Raw genomic sequence first — 20,953 nt, forward strand, 5'->3', positions numbered from 1 at the left:
TTATGGTAACCGTGTTAAATAGGGACAACTTTACTACTCCTAACCTAGCTAGACATTTCCATGTTAAAAGTCTAACCTTTGCTGATACGTACAGCAGACTAGGCCCAATTAACTCTCAATTCACTCGTTAATGACCTGGTCACCAATTAAGTGGCTAATGGACCTAGTTAATGACATAGTAACCTCAAGACAATTTTTCCCCTGCCTGCCTGCCTGCCTGCCTTCCCCTGTGTGTGGCAGTGCTGTGCCCCATCCTGTGCTCGGGCCACGGGGCCTACACCAACGGCCAGTGCCGCTGCCACCCTGGCTTCAAGGGGAAGGAGTGCCAGCTGCGTCATCACGAGTGTGAGGTGCCAGACTGCAACGGTCAGGGCCAGTGTGTGGACGGCCAGTGCCACTGTGCTAAAGGCTTCACTGGTGATTCCTGCCAGACAGGTGAGTCACGTGACGATTGGTAACGCTGACCAACTCTCTCTCTCTCTCTCTCTCTCTCTCTCTCTCTCTCTCTCTCTCTCTCTCTCTCTCTCTCTCTCTCTCTCTCTCTCTCTCTCTCTCTCTCTCTCTCTCCTAGCTAAGTCTCTCCGCTGTTTATCAACTGTCTGTCATATTTCTTTCTTGTATCTCCCCTGATGATGTGATTATTGCACGAAAGTGCACTTGGAAACTTACCGTGTTTCATTTCCCCGTGGAGTCATAGGAATATATATATATATATATATATATATATATATATATATATATATATATATATATATATATATATATATATATATATATATATATCAATTATTAACTTCCTACAATAACGTAAGGTAAGCGAATGGACAATTTGTTTCTCGATGCTGCATCAGTTTGCCTGATCACAAGAGAAAAGTAGCGAGACCAGATGGGGATCGAGTGGGACCATGTCTGATGAAGGTGTTGCCTCCCAGGCACGACCAAGGAGCGGTGTGCACGACACATGTGTCTGTCATGAAGACTGAGGAACATGAAGGTGTAATAACATATGTTCCTGATGGGATTCGAGTGAGTGAAGTGACAGAATCAAATGATGACATAGAGACACAGATTGTCTTAGACACAGTCTACAGCTGAGCAGAGATAAACATGATGATATTCAACTGAAATCCTTATGAACAAATGTCATAGAATGATTAACTTCATATTGGTGCCTCTGTACACATCCCAGACAGGAAGAGTGATAGAGGATGAAACACATACACATGAAACATGTAAGATTTATCTTAAATAAGAAACTAGGATTCAAAGAACATACTGAGAAGGCAACACTTTCGAAACAATTAACAAATGTATAACTATGAGAACTTTCATTAGAAAGAGAAACCAGTGATGAAAAATGTTGGATAGAAATACATAATTAACCAAACTGGATGTGACTGTGTCGTGTATAGACAACACACAAGATAAGGAGGATTCGAATGTACTTCTTAACCAAATCGAAGGAAAGAAAATGAACTTTAAACAGGGCAAAATGAGCGATAAAGATACGTGATAATTACGACAACAGGCAATACCGGATGCCTTACACCGGTCAGCAGGTGTGTATCAATAACATGCTATGTATCAAAAAGATGTCAAACAAATATATATATATATACGAAAATGCTACTGGTAATATGGAAAGGTTGTTCCACGTACTACCTGGGAGGTCAGAATCATGCATGAACAGAAGTTCAGACACACGTTATAAAGAGACCTGAATAGATTATTATTAAAAATAGCTGGAGACGAACCTTGGCGGTCAGCACTGCGCGTTATTTCTGCCACTTAGAACAACGCCACTACCTTAGTATTGGTCAGTGGTGGGGGGGGAAGAGGTATTTTTTCATGCATAACGTCACCGTGTCTCACTATCAACGAAAATTTGACCCTAAATCATTTAATTATATAAAACACGAAACAAAAACAGAATAGTCCACCAATTTATTTGTAGAAAACGTGGAGAATACTAACACAGAAAACGAAATATTGCAACTGCCTGACTAAAAAAAAAATATTTTTTGCTGACCCCTTTTTTTTTTTCACTATATCATGGTGTGTTTCCTAACGATGATGTATTACTGTTAAACTGACGACCGACCTAGTGGTTTACAAACATTGGGGGAGCCTGTACCCCCTCCTGCTCCACACCAATGGTAATATTTCACCAGGATGGTTCACGCTTTTTCGATATTTTGTTAAATTGCAAAATATCCAATACTATGATTGAAAGTTTTATGTATAGGATGTGATGCAAAGGTTAGAAATATTTTGTATTTCATGTAGGACAATTGGCCCAGCCTATTCCGTACCCCCTCTCACTTTTTTATTTTCTACATGCAAAAATACTAACCCCTCTCCCACTTCACATACTAGCCCCTCTCCCACCTCACACACTAGCCCCTCTCCCACCTCACACACCAGCCCTTCTCCCACCTCACATATTAGCTAGCCCCTCTCCCACCTCACATACTAGCTAGCCCCTCTCCCACCTCACATACTAGCCCCTCTCCCACCTCACATACTAGCCCTTCCCCTCCTCACATACTAGCCCCTCCCCTCCTCACATACTAGCCCCTCCCACCTCACATACTAGCCCCTCACACCTCACATACTAGCCCCCTCACCACCTCGTACCCCTATGTTAATCCTAACTAACTTCACCTCACCCAAGACCATCCCATAGGCTAGGCTTCACAGCGAGGAATGGTCACAGTAAAATGATGTTGCTATTTCTCACTCTTTTTAAACCACTGGTGAGACCTCATCTGTAATGTGCAATTCATATATGGCCAAGTACAAATGTTCAAAGATGAATGAAATAACAAATTGAAAGATCAGCAAAACTAATTCCATTGCTCAGAAATAAACCTTTTTTTTTTTTTTAAAGAAGTAACTTGATTGATTCTCTGTAAAACAGTACAGATCCGAGAACCAATATAAGTCTTCAAACTAATAATAATAATAAGTACTTTCTTCAACCACAACCTGCTCACATTTCCTCACATTGGATAGATTCAAGAACCAGGAACGTGTGCTAAGAGTTGAAACCTCAGCTGTATAGAGTGTTGGAACATCTTCAATGCCAAGACTATTATGATGTTCTAAATACCTCAGTGATATCTCCAGTTTGTAAATAATACTGTTTGACGAAGGAAAAACGAAATCACATTTGTTCTTTCAAAGCTTTAATATTCTTGTCTGTTCCAGATCTCAGCCTCCTACTGTAGCAAGCAGGGAGACGAGGGCGCTCTTCCATGTCACACTTTCAATTATAATTTCCATGGCAGTATACTTCTGCCATATTAAATGTTCTTTCATCTCATTTTTTTTTATTCCTCCTGCCGGCTGTTCCTCGGGGGGGGGGGGGGGGTGCCTCCTGCTCTACTATCCTGTCTCTACCAGCAGTAAGGTCACTAACCTGTCTCTACCAGCAGTAAGGTCACTTCCTCAGGACACCTTGTACTGTCCTCCAGCAGACAACCTCCTCATGCACCATCAGGTCTTCTGTCACCTGTCCCTCATACTAGCCACTCCACGCCTCACATACTAGTTCCTCCCTTGCCTTACATACTAGCCCCTCTCCTACCCTTACATACTAGCCCCTCCCCTCCTCAAAACTAGCCCTACCCCCCCCCCCCCCACTTCATACACTAACCTTTCCCCCACAGCAACTAAAATTCTCCCTCCTCCCCTCCCATACATGCACCCATACACATAGTAGTCTCCCTTACTTCACATAGTGACCATTCATGCCACATACCACACTCCCCCCCACACCGCACAGCTTCACATAGTGACCATTCATGCCACATACCACACAGCCCCACACCGCACAGCTTCACATAGTGACCATTCATGCCACATACCACACTGCCCCCACACCGCACAGCTTCACATAGTGACCATTCATGCCACATACCACACTCCCCCCCACACCGCACAGCTTCACATAGTGACCATTCATGCCACATACCACACTCCCCCCACACCGCACAGCTTCAGTTCACCCATTCTCGTCTCCATCACACACTCCTCCCTCATAGCTCTCCTTCCTCCCCACCTCCCTCCCATGTGGACTCCCTCCACCCCCACATTATACACCCCACCACCCCCACTAACTCAGCCTGGTCTGCCCACAGTGGACTGCCCCCACCCGACCTGCTCGGGCAACGGGTGGTGCGTCAAGGGGTCGTGTGTGTGCCAGAAGGGGTGGCTGGGGCCAGACTGCTCCGAGACGGACATGGACGCCCGCCAGTGCTTCCCAGACTGCAACAACCACGGCGCCTTCGACATTGTGCTCCGTACCTGCGTGTGTAACCCGCCCTGGACGGGGTCAGACTGCTCCAAAAGTAAGTTCGCCACACAACACCTCCTTCTCCTACGCCATTCTCCATGGCTCCCGACCATTTGATAATTCGTATGACAGTGAATTGGTTAATTGGTTATTTGCTGTGTCAATCTAGCTTCCCCGGGAACAGTGTGAGCCATTCCATGTTTACAATGATTTTTGTTTTTTTATTGTCCATTTCTGGAACGAGGCTGAAATCCAGGCTAAGTGTAACTACAAGATCATGCAAATGAGAGTTTCATCAAGTAGTTTCAGGAACGTGTGAAGATCTTCCTCTGAACATCTCCCGGTAGTTCCTAGACCAGTCCCAGGATCCTGTGAAGGTCCCTGGACCAGTCCCGGGATCATGTGAAGGTTCCTGGACCAGTCCCGGGATCCTGTGAAGGTTCCTAGACCAGTCCCGGGATCCTGTGAAGGTTCCTGGACCAGTCCCGGGATCCTGTGAAGGTTCCTGGACCAGTCCCGGGATCCTGTGAAGGTTCCTGGACCAGTCCCGGGATCCTGTGAAGGTTCCTGGACCAGTCCCGGGATCCTGTGAAGGTCCCTGGACCAGTCCCGGGATCATGTGAAGGTTCCTAGACCAGTCCCGGGATCCTGTAAGGGTTCCTGGACCAGTCCCAGGATCCTGTGAAGGTTCCTGGACCAGTCCCGGGATCATGTGAAGGTTCCTGGACCAGTCCCGGGATCATGTGAAGGTTCCTGGACCAGTCCCGGGATCATGTGAAGGTTCCTGGACCAGTCCCGGGATCCTGTGAAGGTTCCTGGACCAGTCCCGGGATCCTGTGAAGGTTCCTGGACCAGTCCCGGGATCCTGTGAAGGTTCATAGACCAGTCCCGGGATCCTGTGAAGGTTGATAGACCAGTCCCGGGATCCTGTGAAGGTTCCTGGACCAGTCCCGGGATCCTGTGAAGGTTCCTGGACCAGTCCCGGGATCCTGTGAAGGTTGATAGACCAGTCCCGGGATCCTGTGAAGGTTGATAGACCAGTCCCGGGATCATGTGAAGGTTCCTGGACCAGTCCCGGGATCATGTGAAGGTTCCTGGACCAGTCCCGGGATCATGTGAAGGTTCCTGGACCAGTCCCGGGATCCTGTGAAGACTGTTGTAGTTCCTGGTCCCTGGAAAAGTTGTTCTGGTTCCAGAACCGTGTGGAAATTGTGGCCCTAATGTGGTCATTTCACCACCATCATTACTGGGTAGTTGAGGGTTGAAGGCAAGGCTATATCAGAACCATGATAACACCTTCGTCACACGGTACCAGGAGATAAGAGATGTAGTCATACATACAGGTAGTCAGATGAGACGCCTCTAGGGCAGGAGTCTACATTAGTATTGCGCCCTTTCGGTGATGGAGGGAAACAGCGATTACTTTAACACCAGGTTTGCTAATGTAACACCGTCGTCTGGTTAGCAGTTAACTCGTTATTCCACTCTACAGATACTATGTATATTAAACTGTCACGCTTTATATAAATACATCTAAAAGGAAATTATCAGAAGATAATAAAGTGAAATCATTCATACAGAGCAGCAGGCAATATGGCGGACCTGCACTTTACCATGGCCAAATCAAGTCAAAACACACGGAGACTTATGTATTGTGCACACGCTCGTAATGGCAAAAATTTCCTTCATTTTTTTTATTTTCATTATGAATACTATCAACCCATTGCGAATAAAATACAAAAAAAATATGCCCAATAAAGATTATTATTTTTTCAACAGTCGGTGAAACGAAAAATATATTTTTGTATGACTATTATGAAAGGTGAAGTAAAATATGGGTAAAATTGTAGTAGAAATAGCTTTTAGAATATACGCGATTTTCTTAATGGCATATAACATATAAAATAAATATATCATTTTTTTGCGGTAATAAATAAGTGGATAATTGGGAGAGTTATGAAGCTGAAGGGAAATATGGGACTAATTTACATAAACATATGTGAAACATGCATAAGTAAAATGATAAAAACTTAACTGACAAGTCGAAGTTTACATTAATTTTTTTATAATTATTTGCCAGATGTACCAATGCTGGGGTTAGTCATATTAAGACATGAAAGATCACGCTACATTCTGAAATATAATTATGCTACAATATATCGTATTTTCATTATTTAAACCAATAAAATTCGTGTATATGTTCGGCAGCTGATAATATATCGCACCGTTGTATATGTATACAGAGAAAGATTAACGTCATATAACTTAAAATGATAACTGGCTGGATTGATTATGTATACAGAGAAAGATTAACGTAATATAACTGTTAAAATGATAATTGGCTGGATTGATAATGGCGAGGTGAAGTGGCAGCTGGTCAACACCAGTGTAGACTTCCCTGCTTCCCCTCAAGTGTTTACCGGGGTTTCATAATTATCAAAGCAAGATTTTCATGACGTCTTAGTCCAACATGTATTGTCAGAAATGTATTTGCTTTTTTCGTTGTCATGAGGTTTGGTCATGTACATGTCACCACGTTGAAGTAGCTGGATATTGTCTGTGTACTTCATCATGTACGTTGTACTTGATCATGTACGTGAAGCACAAGTCTCTGTACTTGATCATGTACGTGAGGCACAAGTCTCTGTACTTGATCATGTACGTGAGGCACAAGTCTCTGTACTTGATCATGTACGTGAAGCACAAGTCTCTGTACTTGATCATGTACGTGAGGCACAAGTCTCTGTACTTGATCATGTACGTGAGGCACAAGTCTCTGTACTTGATCATGTACGTGAGGCACAAGTCTCTGTACTTGATCATGTACGTGAAGCACAAGTCTCTGTACTTGATCATGTACGTGAGACACAAGTCTCTGTACTTGATCATGTACGTGAGGCACAAGTCTCTGTACTTGATCATGTACGTGAGGCACAAGTCTCTGTACTTGATCATGTACGTGAGGCACAAGTCTCTGTACTTGATCATGTACGTGAGACACAAGAACATCTGTACATTTGGCCAACTTCTGGCATGAGTCTGGAGTTGTGTTGTCGTGTACTTATTGACTTCAAAACAAGACAGTTTGGGCAACGTCTTTACATTTCACAGAAGGAAGATCCTTCCTCTGTTTACATGACGTCACTATCAAACAAGACCACTTAATGACAGTGATTCAAAGGTAATAAAGCTATTTTGATAGTATGACAAGTTTTGTAAACAGAGAGACGTCTGCTCAAAGATGTGTTTACACCGTTATGTGGCCTATGGTCGAATTTCTTTCACTAAAGTGGTTACCAAGTTAACGTACCGGCCCGTTAATGGCTTCTCTTGGTCAGCATAACTGACCTTTTTCCTTCTCGAGCTCCACTTCCTGCTCGACCTGTTACCATGGGTCTGGGTCAGCAAGGTCACCTTCAGTATTGCCCTGTACGAGGTGACCATTAGGGGTCGGCTGGACGACTCTGTGACCTGGTGACCTTATGACCTTATCAGGTGTGTGATGTCGCTAAACACTCTGGTTGGATCTGTATGACTGAATTTAAATATTTTTTTTTTCATTCATCGTAAAATGTTCGCAGAGGAGCAATAATGTCTTCATGAAGACCAGGTTAATGTTACTGAGTCTCACAGTCCAGCAACGTAGCCTCCATTTCCTCAGTGTGGCCACCATACCAGTGTCAGTCTTCACCTGGAACCACTGAAGGTTTGTTGGTTCACCGAGGTTGAGCTGGAACCACTGATGGTTTGTTGGTTCTCCGAGGTTGAGCTGGAACCACTGATGGTGTGTTGGTTCACCGAGGTTGAGCTGGAACCACTGATGGTTTGTTGGTTCTCCGAGGTTGAGCTGGAACCACTGATGGTGTGTTGGTTCACCGAGGTTGAGCTGGAACCACTGATGGTTTGTTGGTTCTCCGAGGTTGAGCTGGAACTACTGATGGTCTGTTGGTTCACCGAGGTTGAGCTGGAATCATTGATGGTCTGGTGGTTCACCGAGGTTGAGCTGGAACCACTGATGGTCTGTTGGTTCACCGAGGTTGAGCTGGAACCACTGATGGTCTGTTGGTTCACCGAGGTTGAGCTGGAACTACTGATGGTCTCTGGTGGTTCACCGAGGTTGAGCTGGAAACACTGATGGTCTGGTGGTTCACCGAGGTTGAGCTGGAACCACTGATGGTGTGTTGGTTCACCGAGGTTGAGCTGGAACCACTGATGGTCTGGTGGTTCACCGAGGTTGAGCTGGAACCACTGATGGTCTGGTGGTTCACCGAGGTTGAGCTGGAACCACTGATGGTGTGTTGGTTCACCGAGGTTGAGCTGGAACCACTGATGGTCTGATGGTTCACCGAGGTTGAGCTGGAACCACTGATGGTGTGTTGGTTCACCGAGGTTGAGCTGGAACCACTGATGGTCTGGTGGTTCACCGAGGTTGTAGTGGAACCACTGATGGTCTGTTGGTTCACCGAGGTTGAGCTGGAACCATTGATGGTGTGTTGGTTCACCGAGGTTGAGCTGGAACCACTGATGGTCTCTGGTGGTTCACCGAGGTTGAGCTGGAACCACTGATGGTGTGTTGGTTCACTGAGGTTGAGCTGGAACCACTGATGGTCTCTGGTGGTTCACCGAGGCGGTGGTGAACTGCCATTAAGTTTGACAAGTCTGAACTTACTTATAACCTGACTGTGAGCTTAATGTTGTGAAGATGACTTAGAAAACCAGTCATGTCTTACGTCCCATATATCTCAAGTTCCTCTGCCAAAGTTCTGGCAGTAACACACACACACACACACACACACACCTCATTGTGAGGAGATGTGGAACTTCATCTTAATTATTTTGCACTAGTCCTGTCGAGTCCACTCCCACTCATGTGTTACAGGTCCATTGCACCAGAACTGAACATGTTCTTCCAAATGACCACCACACCACCTGCATTACAGTCCTTCATGACTGAAAGATTAAGGATGGTTGACACAATTTGTTCCTCACGCTCTCAATTAGGTCAACACCTCAGGTAATTAAGCATCAATGTTGTTTGTGGATTGATCTAACAAGAGACTGTGATGGTGGTTCTTAAGGACTTTCTTAATGTCCTCCATAAATAGAATATATAATTTTCTTAATTATACCACAACACCGTTTGATCGCCCAAGTTGAACCCATGATGAAACTTTGGTCAAAGAGACAGGTTTTTGCATAGATGGTTGATAATGAGGTGTGTTTAGCATAGATGGTTGATAATGAGGTGTGTTTAGCATAGATGGTTGATAATGAGGTGTGTTTAGCATAGATGGTTGATAATAATGAGGTGTGTTTAGCATAGATAGTTGATAATGAGGTGTGTTTAGCATAGATGGTTGATAATAATGAGGTGTGTTTAGCATAGATAGTTGATAATGAGGTGTGTTTAGCATAGATGGTTGATAATGAGGTATGTTTAGCATAGATGGTTGATAATGAGGTATGTTTAGCATAGATGGTTGATAATGAGGTGTGTTTAGCATAGATGGTTGATAATGAGGTATGTTTAGCATAGATTGTTGATAATGAGGTATGTTTAGCATAGATGGTTGATAATGAGGTGTGTTTAGCATAGATGGTTGATAATAATGAGGTGTGTTTAGCATAGATGGTTGATAATGAGGTATGTTTAGCATAGATGGTTGATAATGAGGTATGTTTAGCATAGATGGTTGATAATGAGGTGTGTTTAGCATAGATGGTTGATAATGAGGTATGTTTAGCATAGATGGTTGATAATGAGGTATGTTTAGCATAGATGGTTGATAATGAGGTGTGTTTAGCATAGATGGTTGATAATAATGAGGTGTGTTTAGCATAGATATTTGATAATGAGGTGTGTTTAGCATAGATGGTTGATAATGAGGTATGTTTAGCATAGATGGTTGATAATGAGGTATGTTTAGCATAGATGGTTGATAATGAGGTGTGTTTAGCATAGATGGTTGATAATGAGGTATGTTTAGCATAGATTGTTGATAATGAGGTGTGTTTAGCATAGATGGTTGATAATGAGGTGTGTTTAGCATAGATGGTTGATAATGAGGTGTGTTTAGCTTAGATGGTTGATAATAATGAGGTGTGTTTAGCATAGATGGTTGATAATGAGGTATGTTTAGCATAGATAGTTGATAATGAGGTGTGTTTAGCATGGTTGTGCCTGACAGATGTTCTTGGCAGATTCAAAGGGTAGCACAGGCAGTCCAGCAACAGATAATGATTCTTCTGTACTTGTTTTGTATATTTCGTTCGAGAATAGAGCCATTAGGTGACCGACTCTAGGATTGAGCCATTAGGTGACCGACTCTAGGATAGAGCCATTAGGTGACCGACTCTAGGATAGAGCCATTAGGTGACCGACTCTAGGATTGAGCCATTAGGTGACCGACTCTAGGATAGAGCCATTAGGTGACCGACTCTAGGATTGAGCCATTAGGTGACCGACTCTAGGATTGAGCCATTAGGTGACCGACTCTAGGATAGAGCCATTAGGTGACCGACTCTAGGATTGAGCCATTAGGTGACCGACTTTAGGATTGAGCCATTCGGTGACCGACTCTAGGACTGAGCCATTAGGCGACCGACTCTAGGATTGAGCCATTAGGTGACCGACTCTAGGATAGAGCCATTAGGTGACCGACTCTAGGATAGAGCCATTAGGTGACCGACTCTAGGACTGAGCCATTAGGTGACCGACTCTAGGATTGAGCCATTAGGTGACCGACTCTAGGATAGAGCCATTAGGTGACCGACTCTAGGATAGAGCCATTAGGTGACCGACTCTAGGATTGAGCCATTAGGTGACCGATTCTAGGATAGAGCCATTAGGTGACCGACTCTAGGACTGAGCAATTAGGTGGCTGACTCTAGGATAGAGCCATTAGGTGACCGACTCTAGGACTGAGCCATTAGGTGACCGACTCTAGGATTGAGCCACTAGTGACCGACTCTAGGATAGAGCCATTAGGTGACCGACTCTAGGATAGAGCCATTAGGTGACCGACTCTAGGATAGAGCCATTAGGTGACCGACTCTAGGACTGAGCCATTAGGTGACCGACTCTAGGATAGAGCCATTAGGTGACCGACTCTAGGATAGAGCCATTAGGTGACCGACTCTAGGATAGAGCCATTAGGTGACCGCCTCTAGGATTGAGCCATTAGGTGACCGACTCTAGGATACAGCCATTAGGTGACCGACTCTAGGATACAGCCATTAGGTGGCCTACTCTAGGATTGAGCCATTAGGTGACCAACTCTAGGATAGAGCCATTAGGTGACCGACTCTATGATAGAGCCGTTTGGTGACCGACTCTAGGACTGAGCCATTAGGTGACCGACTCCAGGATTTAGCCATTAGGTGACCAACTCTAGGATTGAGCCATTAGGTGACCGACTCTAGGATAGAGCCATTAGGTGACCGACTCTAGGACTGAGCCATTAGGTGACCGACTCTAGGATCGAGCCATTAGGTGACCGACTCTAGGATAGAGCCATTAGGTGACCGACTCTAGGATAGAGCCATTAGGTGACCGACTCTAGGATTGAGCCATTAGGTGACCGACTCTAGGATAGAGCCATTAGGTGACCGACTCTAGGACTGAGCAATTAGGTGGCTGACTCTAGGATAGAGCCATTAGGTGACCGACTCTAGGACTGAGCCATTAGATGACCGACTCTAGGATTGAGCCACTAGTGACCGACTCTAGGATAGAGCCATTAGGTGACCGACTCTAGGATAGAGCCATTTGGTGACCGACTCTAGGACTGAGCCATTAGGTGGCCTACTCTAGGATTGAGCCATTAGGTGACCAACTCTAGGATAGAGCCATTAGGTGACCGACTCTAGGATAGAGCCATTAGGTGACCGACTCTAGGATTGAGCCATTAGGTGACCAACTCTAGGATAGAGCCATTAGGTGACCGACTCTAGGATAGAGCCATTAGGTGACCGACTCTAGGATTGAGAACACATTGTCAACACTTGTGTAGTTAAGGAAGTTTTCGCTACTAACTTTCTCTTCTTACTAATCCAATGTTTCAATGCAGGATCAGTTGGCCATTCTTTTCTGAACTTCTCTGTATACTGAAAGTAAGACATCATGGATGGGTTTTCCAATGAATTGTAACGTAACGTAAATCCACAATCTAATCGTATTGTCTGAGGACAGAAAGCCTAGTGTTGACGCCGTGCTGGTCTGGGTTGGATGCTGCAGGCACACGTGTGAATCAGACAGGACACAAGTGGCAGGAGAAACAGCAGAAACGGACATAAATTGTACAAGTGAATATGGAGATGGTCCAGGGAGGGGCTGTACTATTCAGCTCATATGAAATACCAATTAATGTAGTTGATACAAAGAAATGTCTTTTTTTCCATTCACTATATATTTCTGTGAATTCTATTAAGCAGACCGAACATTTTCTATGGGGTAAAATCGCTTGAACTTCAGCAGACAGTGTAATTGACCCTTTAGAAATAACTTGCTGGCCGCTAGATGGGAAATTTCCCCGCCATGACTCTACAAAAACCGCTAGATTTAATGGGGGAAAAGCTAGCATGGCAACACTGCGCGCTGAAGAACGCTCACAATGGCCACAAACTTGATCACGTGACCATGACAACCTGAAGGTGATCACGTGACCGTAACAACCTAGTGATCACGTGACCATGACAACCTGAAGGTGATCACGTGACAACAGAGGTGATCACGTGATCGTGACGACATGGAGGTGATCACGTGACAAACTGGAGGTGATCACGTGACCGTGACGAACTGAGATGATTACATGACCGTGACAACCTGGAGGTGATCACGTGACAGACAACCTAGAGGTGATCACGTGACATGGAGGTGATCACGTGACCGTGACAACCTTAGAGGTCATCACGTCACAGCATGGAGGTGATCACATGATCATGACACCATGGAGGTGATCATGTGACCATGACAACCTGGAGGTGATCACGTGACAAACGAGATCACGTGACCGTGACAACCTGAGGTGATCACGTGACCGTGACACCTTGGAGGTGATCACGTGACCGTGACAACCTGGAGGTCATCACGTGACAACATGGAGGTGATCACATGATCGTGACACCATGGAGGTGATCACGTGACCGTGACAGCCTGGAGGTGATCACGTGACAAACGAGACCACGTGACCGTGACAACCTGGAGGTGATCACGTGACCGTGACACCTTGGAGGTAATCACGTGACCGTGACACCTTGGAGGTAATCACGTGACCGTGACACCTTGGAGGTGATCACGTGACCGTGACAACCTGAGGTGATCACGTGATCGTGACACCATGGAGGTGATCACGTGACCGTGACACCTTGGAGGTGATCACGTGACCGTGACAACCTGGAGGTGATCACATGATCGTGACACCATGGAAGTGATCACGTGATCGTGACACCATGGAGGTGATCACGTGACCGTGACACTTGCATGGTTTTCAAACATGGCTGACAATACGGAAATTGTCCGTTGCTAAGGAAAGTTAGGCGAGGTTTTTGGAGATATTTGATTCCTAACTGATTTAGAAACTTGTACACTAATATTTTTTATCCCCTTATTTTCCTTGATATTCATAATCGTCTCCACTATCGAGAAATCTATTATAATTATCGAAGAATAAAAACGAATACGCTTCGCCATTCTTATTCAGTCTTCCTCATACACACTAACTCCACGACCACTGCAAAACAAAATCATTACTATTTCAGAAGCAGTTTCTGCTGCGCATATAAAGAGGAACTTTACGTCTATACAATGTTACCATCACCGACCTGTAGGAATAAATATATTACTGGACCATCTCGGGTTAGTGATGATAATGGCCCTACATCATTACTGATCGATGAAGAAAATTAGACCTGAAAATTATTTTTCTTAGTCATAATTGCGTATTTACACCGTTCATATATATATATATATATATATATATATATATATATATATATATATATATATATATATATATATTTATATTTTATTTATTATACTTTGTCGCTGTCTCCCGCGTTTGCGAGGTAGCGCAAGGAAACAGACGAAAGAAATGCCCCCCCCCCCCATACACATGTATATACATACGTCCACACACGCAAATGTACATACCTACACAGCTTTCCATGGTTTACCCCAGACGCTTCACATGCTTTGATTCAATCCACTGACAGCACGTCAACCCCGGTATACCACATCGCTCCAATTCACTCTATTCCTTGCCCTCCTTTCACCCTCCTGCATGTTCAGGCCCCGATCACACAAAATCTTTTTCACTCCATCTTTCCACCTCCAATTTGGTCTCCCTCTTCTCCTCGTTCCCTCCACCTCCGACACATATATCCTCTTGGTCAACCTTTCCTCACTCATTCTCTCCATGTGCCCAAACCACTTCAAAACACCCTCTTCTGCTCTCTCAGCCACGCTCTTTTTATTTCAAACATCTCATTTCCAAGACATCCATCCTCCTGCGCACAACTCTATCCATAGCCCACGCCTTGCAACCATACAACATTGTTGGAACCACTATTCCTTCAAACATACCCATTTTTGCTTTCCGAGATAATGTTCTCGACTTCCACACATTCTTCAAGGCTTCCAGGATTTTCGCCCCCTCCCCCACCCTATGATCCACTTCCGCTTCCATGGTTCCATCCGCTGCCAGATCCACTCCCAGATATCTAAAACACTTTACTTCCTCCAGTTTTTCTCCATTCAAACTTACCTCCCAATTGACTTGACCCTCAACCCTACTGTACCTAATAACCTTGCTCTTATTCACATTTACTCTTAACTTTCTTCTTTCACACACTTTACCAAACTAAGTCACCAGCTTCTGCAGTTTCTCACATGACTCAGCCACCAGCGCTGTATCATCAGTGAACAACAACTGACTCACTTCCCAAGGTCTCTCATCCCCAACAGACTTCATACTTGCCCCTCTTTCCAAAACTCGCATTCACCTCCCTAACAACCCCATCCATAAACAAATTAAACAACCATGGAGACATCACACACCCCTGCCACAAACCTACATTCACTGAGAACCTATCAGTTTCCTCTCTTCCTACACGTACACATGCCTTACATCCTCGATAAAAACTTTTCACTGCTTCTAACAACTTTCCTCCCACACCATATATTCTTAATACCTTCCACAGAGCATCTCTATCAACTCTATCATATGCCTTCTCCAGATCCATAAATGCTACATACAAATCCATTTGCTTTTCTAAGTATTTCTCACATACATTCTTCTAAGCAAACACCTGATCCACACATCCTCTACCACTTCTGAAACCACACTGCTCTTCCCCAGTCTGATGCTCTGTATATATATTATTTTTTTTTTTTATTATACTTTGTCGCTGTCTCCCGCGTTTGCGAGGTAGCGCAAGGAAACAGACGAAAGAAATGGCCCAACCCACCCCCACACACATGTATATACATACACGTCCACAAACAGCACATATACATACCTACACATCTCAGTGTATACATATATATATATATATATATATATATATACACACACACAGACATATACATATATACCCATGTACATAATTCATACTGTCTGCCTTTATTCATTCCCATCACCACCCTGCCACGCATGGAATAACAACACCCTCCCCCTTCATGTGTGTGAGGTAGCACTAGGAAAAGACAACAAAGGCCCCATTCGTTCACACTCAGTCTTTAGCTGTCATGCAATAATGCACCGAAACCACAGCTCCCTTTTCACATCCAGGCCCCACACAACTTTCCATGGTTTACCCCAGACACTTCACATGCCCTGGTTCTATCCATTGACAACACGTCGACCCCGGTATACCACATTGTTCCAATTCACTCTATTCCTTGCACGCCTTTCACCCTCCTGCATGTTCAGGCCCCGATCACTCAAAATCTTTTTCATTCCATCTTTCCACCTCCAATTTGGTCTCTCACTTCTCCTCGTTCCCTCCACCTCTGACACACATATATATATATATATATATATATATATATATATATATATATATATATATATATATATATATATATATATATATTCATTTATTAATTATACTTTGTCGCTGTCTCCCTCGTTAGCGAGGTAGTGCAAGGAAACAGACGAAAGAATGGCCCAACCCAACCCAACCACGTACACATGTATACACATACACGTCCACACACGCACATATACATACCTATACATTTCAACATGTACATATATTTACATACACAGACATATCCATATATACACATGTACATAATTCATACTTGCTGCCTTTATTCATTTACATCAACACCCCTCCACACATGAAATGACAACCCCTTCCCCCTGCATGTGCGAGAGGTAGCGCTAGGAAAAGACAACAAAGGCCACATTCGTTCACACTCAGTCTCTAGCTTTCATGTATAATGCACTGAAACCACAACTCCCTTTCCACACCCAGGCCCAACAAAACTTTCCATGGTTTACCCCAGACGCTTCACATGCCCTGGTTCAATCCATTGAAAGTACGTTGACCCCGGTATACCACATCGTTCCATTTCACCCTATTCCTTACACGCTTTCACCCTCCTGTATGTTCAGGCCCAGATCGCTCAAAATCTTTTTCACTCCATCCTTCCACCACCAATTTGGTCTCTCACTTCTCCTCATTCCCTCCACGTCTGACACATATATCCTCTTTGTCAGTCTTTCCTCACTCATTCTCTCCATGTGACCAAAGCATTTCAAAACACCCTCTTCTGCTCTCTCAACTACACTCTTTTTATTACCACACATCTCTCTTACCCTTTCATTACTTACTTGATCAAACCACCTCACACCACATATTGTCCTCAAACATCTCATTTCCAGCACATCCACCCTCCTCCGCACAACTCAATCTATCCCCCGTGCCTCACAACCATATAACATTGTTGGAACCGCTATTCCTTCAAACATACCCATTTTTGCTTTCCGAGATAATGTTCTCGCCTTCCACACATTCTTCAATGATCCCAGAACCTTCACCCCCTCCCCCATCCTGTGACTCACTTCCGCTTCCATGGTTCCATTTGCTGCCAAATCCACTCCCATATCTAAAACACTTCACTTCCTCCAGTTTTTCTCTATTAAAAATTACCTCCCAGTTGACTTGTCCCACAACCCTATTGTACCTAAAAACCTTTGCTGCTATTCACATTTACTCCCAGCTTACTTCTTTCACACACTTTACCAAACTCAGTCACCAGTTTCTGCATTTTTTCATCTGAATCAGCCACCAGGAAGTGGAAATTAATCTGGGCTCTGCAAGTGTAGACTTGATTTTTAAAGGAAGAACACGTTATATGAAAAAGGGAAGACAAAAAAAGGAAGATGTTTCCACAGTTTAACTGTTTGAGGGAAGAAGGAGGCATCATAACAGCCAATCCTTGAGTAAAAGAGAAGATAATATTTAAGATGATACTGGTGCTCAAAGTTTACTGACGATGAGGGTGTTGGTGAGAATGACAGTAAATGTTCAGAGATGATGATGCTGGTGGTAAGAATATAGTAATACTGAAGGCAGTGGTGAGAACTCTGAAATAATGGTACAATGAAAAGGGGAATTGTGATAAAACATTTGTAATGGTCACAGTGATTCTGAGAATTCAGAAATTACTGAAAGTCCAGTGATAGCAAGGGAATTACTGAAGGTAATCAATTGATGGTGAGAGTCATGCTTGAGTTTGTTAAGGTGAGGGTGAAGATGGCACTGATGGTTCAGAGATGGTGAAGGTCTAGTTTTGATGAGGATGGTGTTACAGAATCAGTGATGTTAAGAGAGGAAGACAGACCCCTTGACCTTTATAACATTGTGGGAGACATACAGAAAAACCCACATAGGCTCCTTCCAACAATTAGTCTGGCTAAAGAAAATGCAGCAGGAAGGAAAAACTATGATGATTACAGTTTTAGGTTGAACCATTCCTTCATATTTACCCGTAGATTTTTTTTCCATTATTTTCAGAGGCAAATTCACATGGCTGACCTAGCACACCAGCACTAGATATTACTTTGCTGCCAAGTAACATCTTCAGGTACTATTATTCAGTTTGATCGGATGGTAGGTGGATACCTTCCCCCTACCTGATATGAAATTTTAGGGGTATGAATATTGAAGAGGACCTCATTTTCAGGCTGAGCCGTAGACAGCATGGAATTTAATATCAAGTCAGATGAAGGTGCTTGGGAGTGAGGCATTTGTCAACATGACAGAGTTATAAACTGTGTCTTGCAGACTTCACAGAGGTTAATTCTTGTCACCTGAGCTCCATCACAGGAGTCTATATAATGCTGGAGTCATTACTGCCTGTACTAGACTTCGACATTACAAGTGTTGATATATGGGTGATACCTGTTTTAGAAATTTTAGTTTTTTATTTTCTATTTTGTACTCTTCCCATTTGCATTAACAATTGATTACTTACCATATAAGTCAAGGCTCCACTGGGACACTGAAAAAGGGGAACTAGTTGCATTTGTTCATTCTTTATTAAAAACAACAAAGAATTGAGTGATTGTCAATACTTCAACTACTGGGGTGAAGGGAATAGATCTGGATCTGGAGAAGGTATATGATAGGGTTGGTTGAGATGCTTTGTGGAAGGTCTTAAGGATATGTGGTGTGGAAGGAAAGCTGTTAGAAACAATGAAACGTTTTTATCAAGGGTGTAAGGCATGTGTACGAGTAGGAAGAGACGAGAGTGAATGGTTCCAAGTGAAGATTGGTTAGTGGCAGGGATGTATGATGTCACCATGGTTGTTTGATTTGTTTATGGATTGGGGGCTGTGGGAGGTAAATGTGAGTCTTGGAGAGAGGGGCGAGTATGCCGTCTGTAGGAGATGAGAGGGCCTGGTAATTTAGTCAATTGTTTGCTGATGATACAGCACTGGTGGCAGATTTGTATATGAAACTGAAGAAGTTGGTGACTGAGTTTGGAAGGGTGTTTGAAAGGAGGAAGTTGAGATTAAATTTGAAAAAAAACAAGGGAATAGCTTCAGTAGAGATGGGGAGCTGGTTATCTCTGGTGTGAGTTTGAATAGAGAAATATTGGAGGAAGTGAAGTGTTTTAGATACCTGGAGTGGACATTGCACTATGAAAGTAGAAGTGAATCACAGAGTGGATATGGATGTAAAGGTTCTGAGAGTATTGAAGAATGTGTGGAGGGAAAAGATGGGTATGTTTGAAGATATAGTAGGCCCAACAATGTTGATGAAAAGGAGTACAGTTTCTGTTGCAGAGAACTTCTCATTCCAAAGGAGTCCATTGTTTCCTTCTTATGGGAGGTAGCACAGTCTTGGGGCCACAGGAGCTCTTGGAAAAGGGATCCTGGAGTAACACCAGGACCCTTTTAGGAAAAGGGTTCTGGAACAATATTAATAAGATAGGAATGAACATGATTTCAAGCATTGTGGACTCCACTTGCATATGGTAATGCCATGAGTGAAAAGTCACCTTAGGCAAGGTTGTATCATCATCAATAGATGAAAGGGGTTGCACGCTTTTTCCAGAACTCGTACAAAATCTCCAGAGGAGTCCATCATTTCCGTACTTCTGATTGTTGTTCAGTCTTGAAGCTGCAGGGTTCGAGGGTTCTGCTTTCTTAATTGTTATTGATTATTCAAGTTAATTTTTCTCTGATAATGAATTTCCAAGTGCTCTAGGTTTTTAAAACAAGGTTTTCAGTATTTTGTTAATTCATATATCTGTTTGTTGTGCCTTCTGATGTTTAGGTGTGTAGGGGAATCACGTGTGTAAATACCAAAGCAGACCTCTAATGCATATGCTTCATCATCAGTTATCATCATCAATTGGTCTTCATCACCATCACTATTACCATCATAATTGTCATCGCCACCTCCCATCACTACTACTGCTCCACCATCCGACAACTTGCTTCCACTCTTTACCCACCACAACCCCCTTTACCCATTACCCACTGCCATCATGGCCACTACTGTCACAGCCATGGCTGTCCTGACCACAATATTTTACGTTTCATTCTTACCCCCAGGAACCTATTCTGTGGTGCTATACAGCTCTCAGAAAATCAGCCTCTTCCAACACTATCACCTGTACTTATACACTTTCCCACCATCACCACCGCAGCAACATTCACCTCCTCAACACCCACTTACACTTCCACCTTCACCCTTACTACCACCTCTGTCACTCCCTTTACCTGATCCATCCAACCCACCAGTATAAGTTATCACATATTTTACTGTCACCTTCATATGTTTACCCAACTGTTGCTGTCTTACAGAGTCATGTTCGTTGGACTGTGGACTGCATGGCGTGTGTGAGAACGATGCCTGCACATGCAGCGAGGGCTGGAAGGGAGACAATTGCTCTGAAAAACTCTGTGATCCCAGGTGGGGCTTCACACTTTGCTCATATCAATTGGTCTGAGCATGTTTTCAGCATGATGCAACTATCTTGCTTCCACAGCATGTTGCAACCATCATGTTTCCAACATGTTCCTTACCATGGTCTCTCAATTTTCCTGCCCTCTTCTTTCACTTCCACTCTAATATTATGACTTTGTATGTTTCTGCCCTTACTGTATATCACCTGGGATCTACTATATTTATTAT

At 43.7% G+C, this 20,953-nt stretch overlaps 1 protein-coding gene across 4 annotated transcripts in view; it reads left to right on the top strand.

Moving 5' to 3' along the window:
- Positions 1–20,953, top strand: part of LOC139760934 (teneurin-m-like) — an 874,918-nt gene that overhangs the window by 658,037 nt on the left and 195,928 nt on the right. For all 4 annotated transcript variants that reach the window (XM_071684720.1, XM_071684710.1, XM_071684711.1 and 1 more), the window contains 3 exons: positions 241–435; positions 4,143–4,352; positions 20,623–20,731. In XM_071684720.1, the coding sequence (XP_071540821.1) occupies positions 241–435; positions 4,143–4,352; positions 20,623–20,731 (514 nt within the window). The remainder of the gene's footprint in view (positions 1–240; positions 436–4,142; positions 4,353–20,622; positions 20,732–20,953) is intronic.

This window comes from Panulirus ornatus, chromosome 38, assembly GCF_036320965.1.
Source record: "Panulirus ornatus isolate Po-2019 chromosome 38, ASM3632096v1, whole genome shotgun sequence".
Lineage (NCBI taxonomy): Eukaryota > Metazoa > Arthropoda > Malacostraca > Decapoda > Palinuridae > Panulirus > Panulirus ornatus.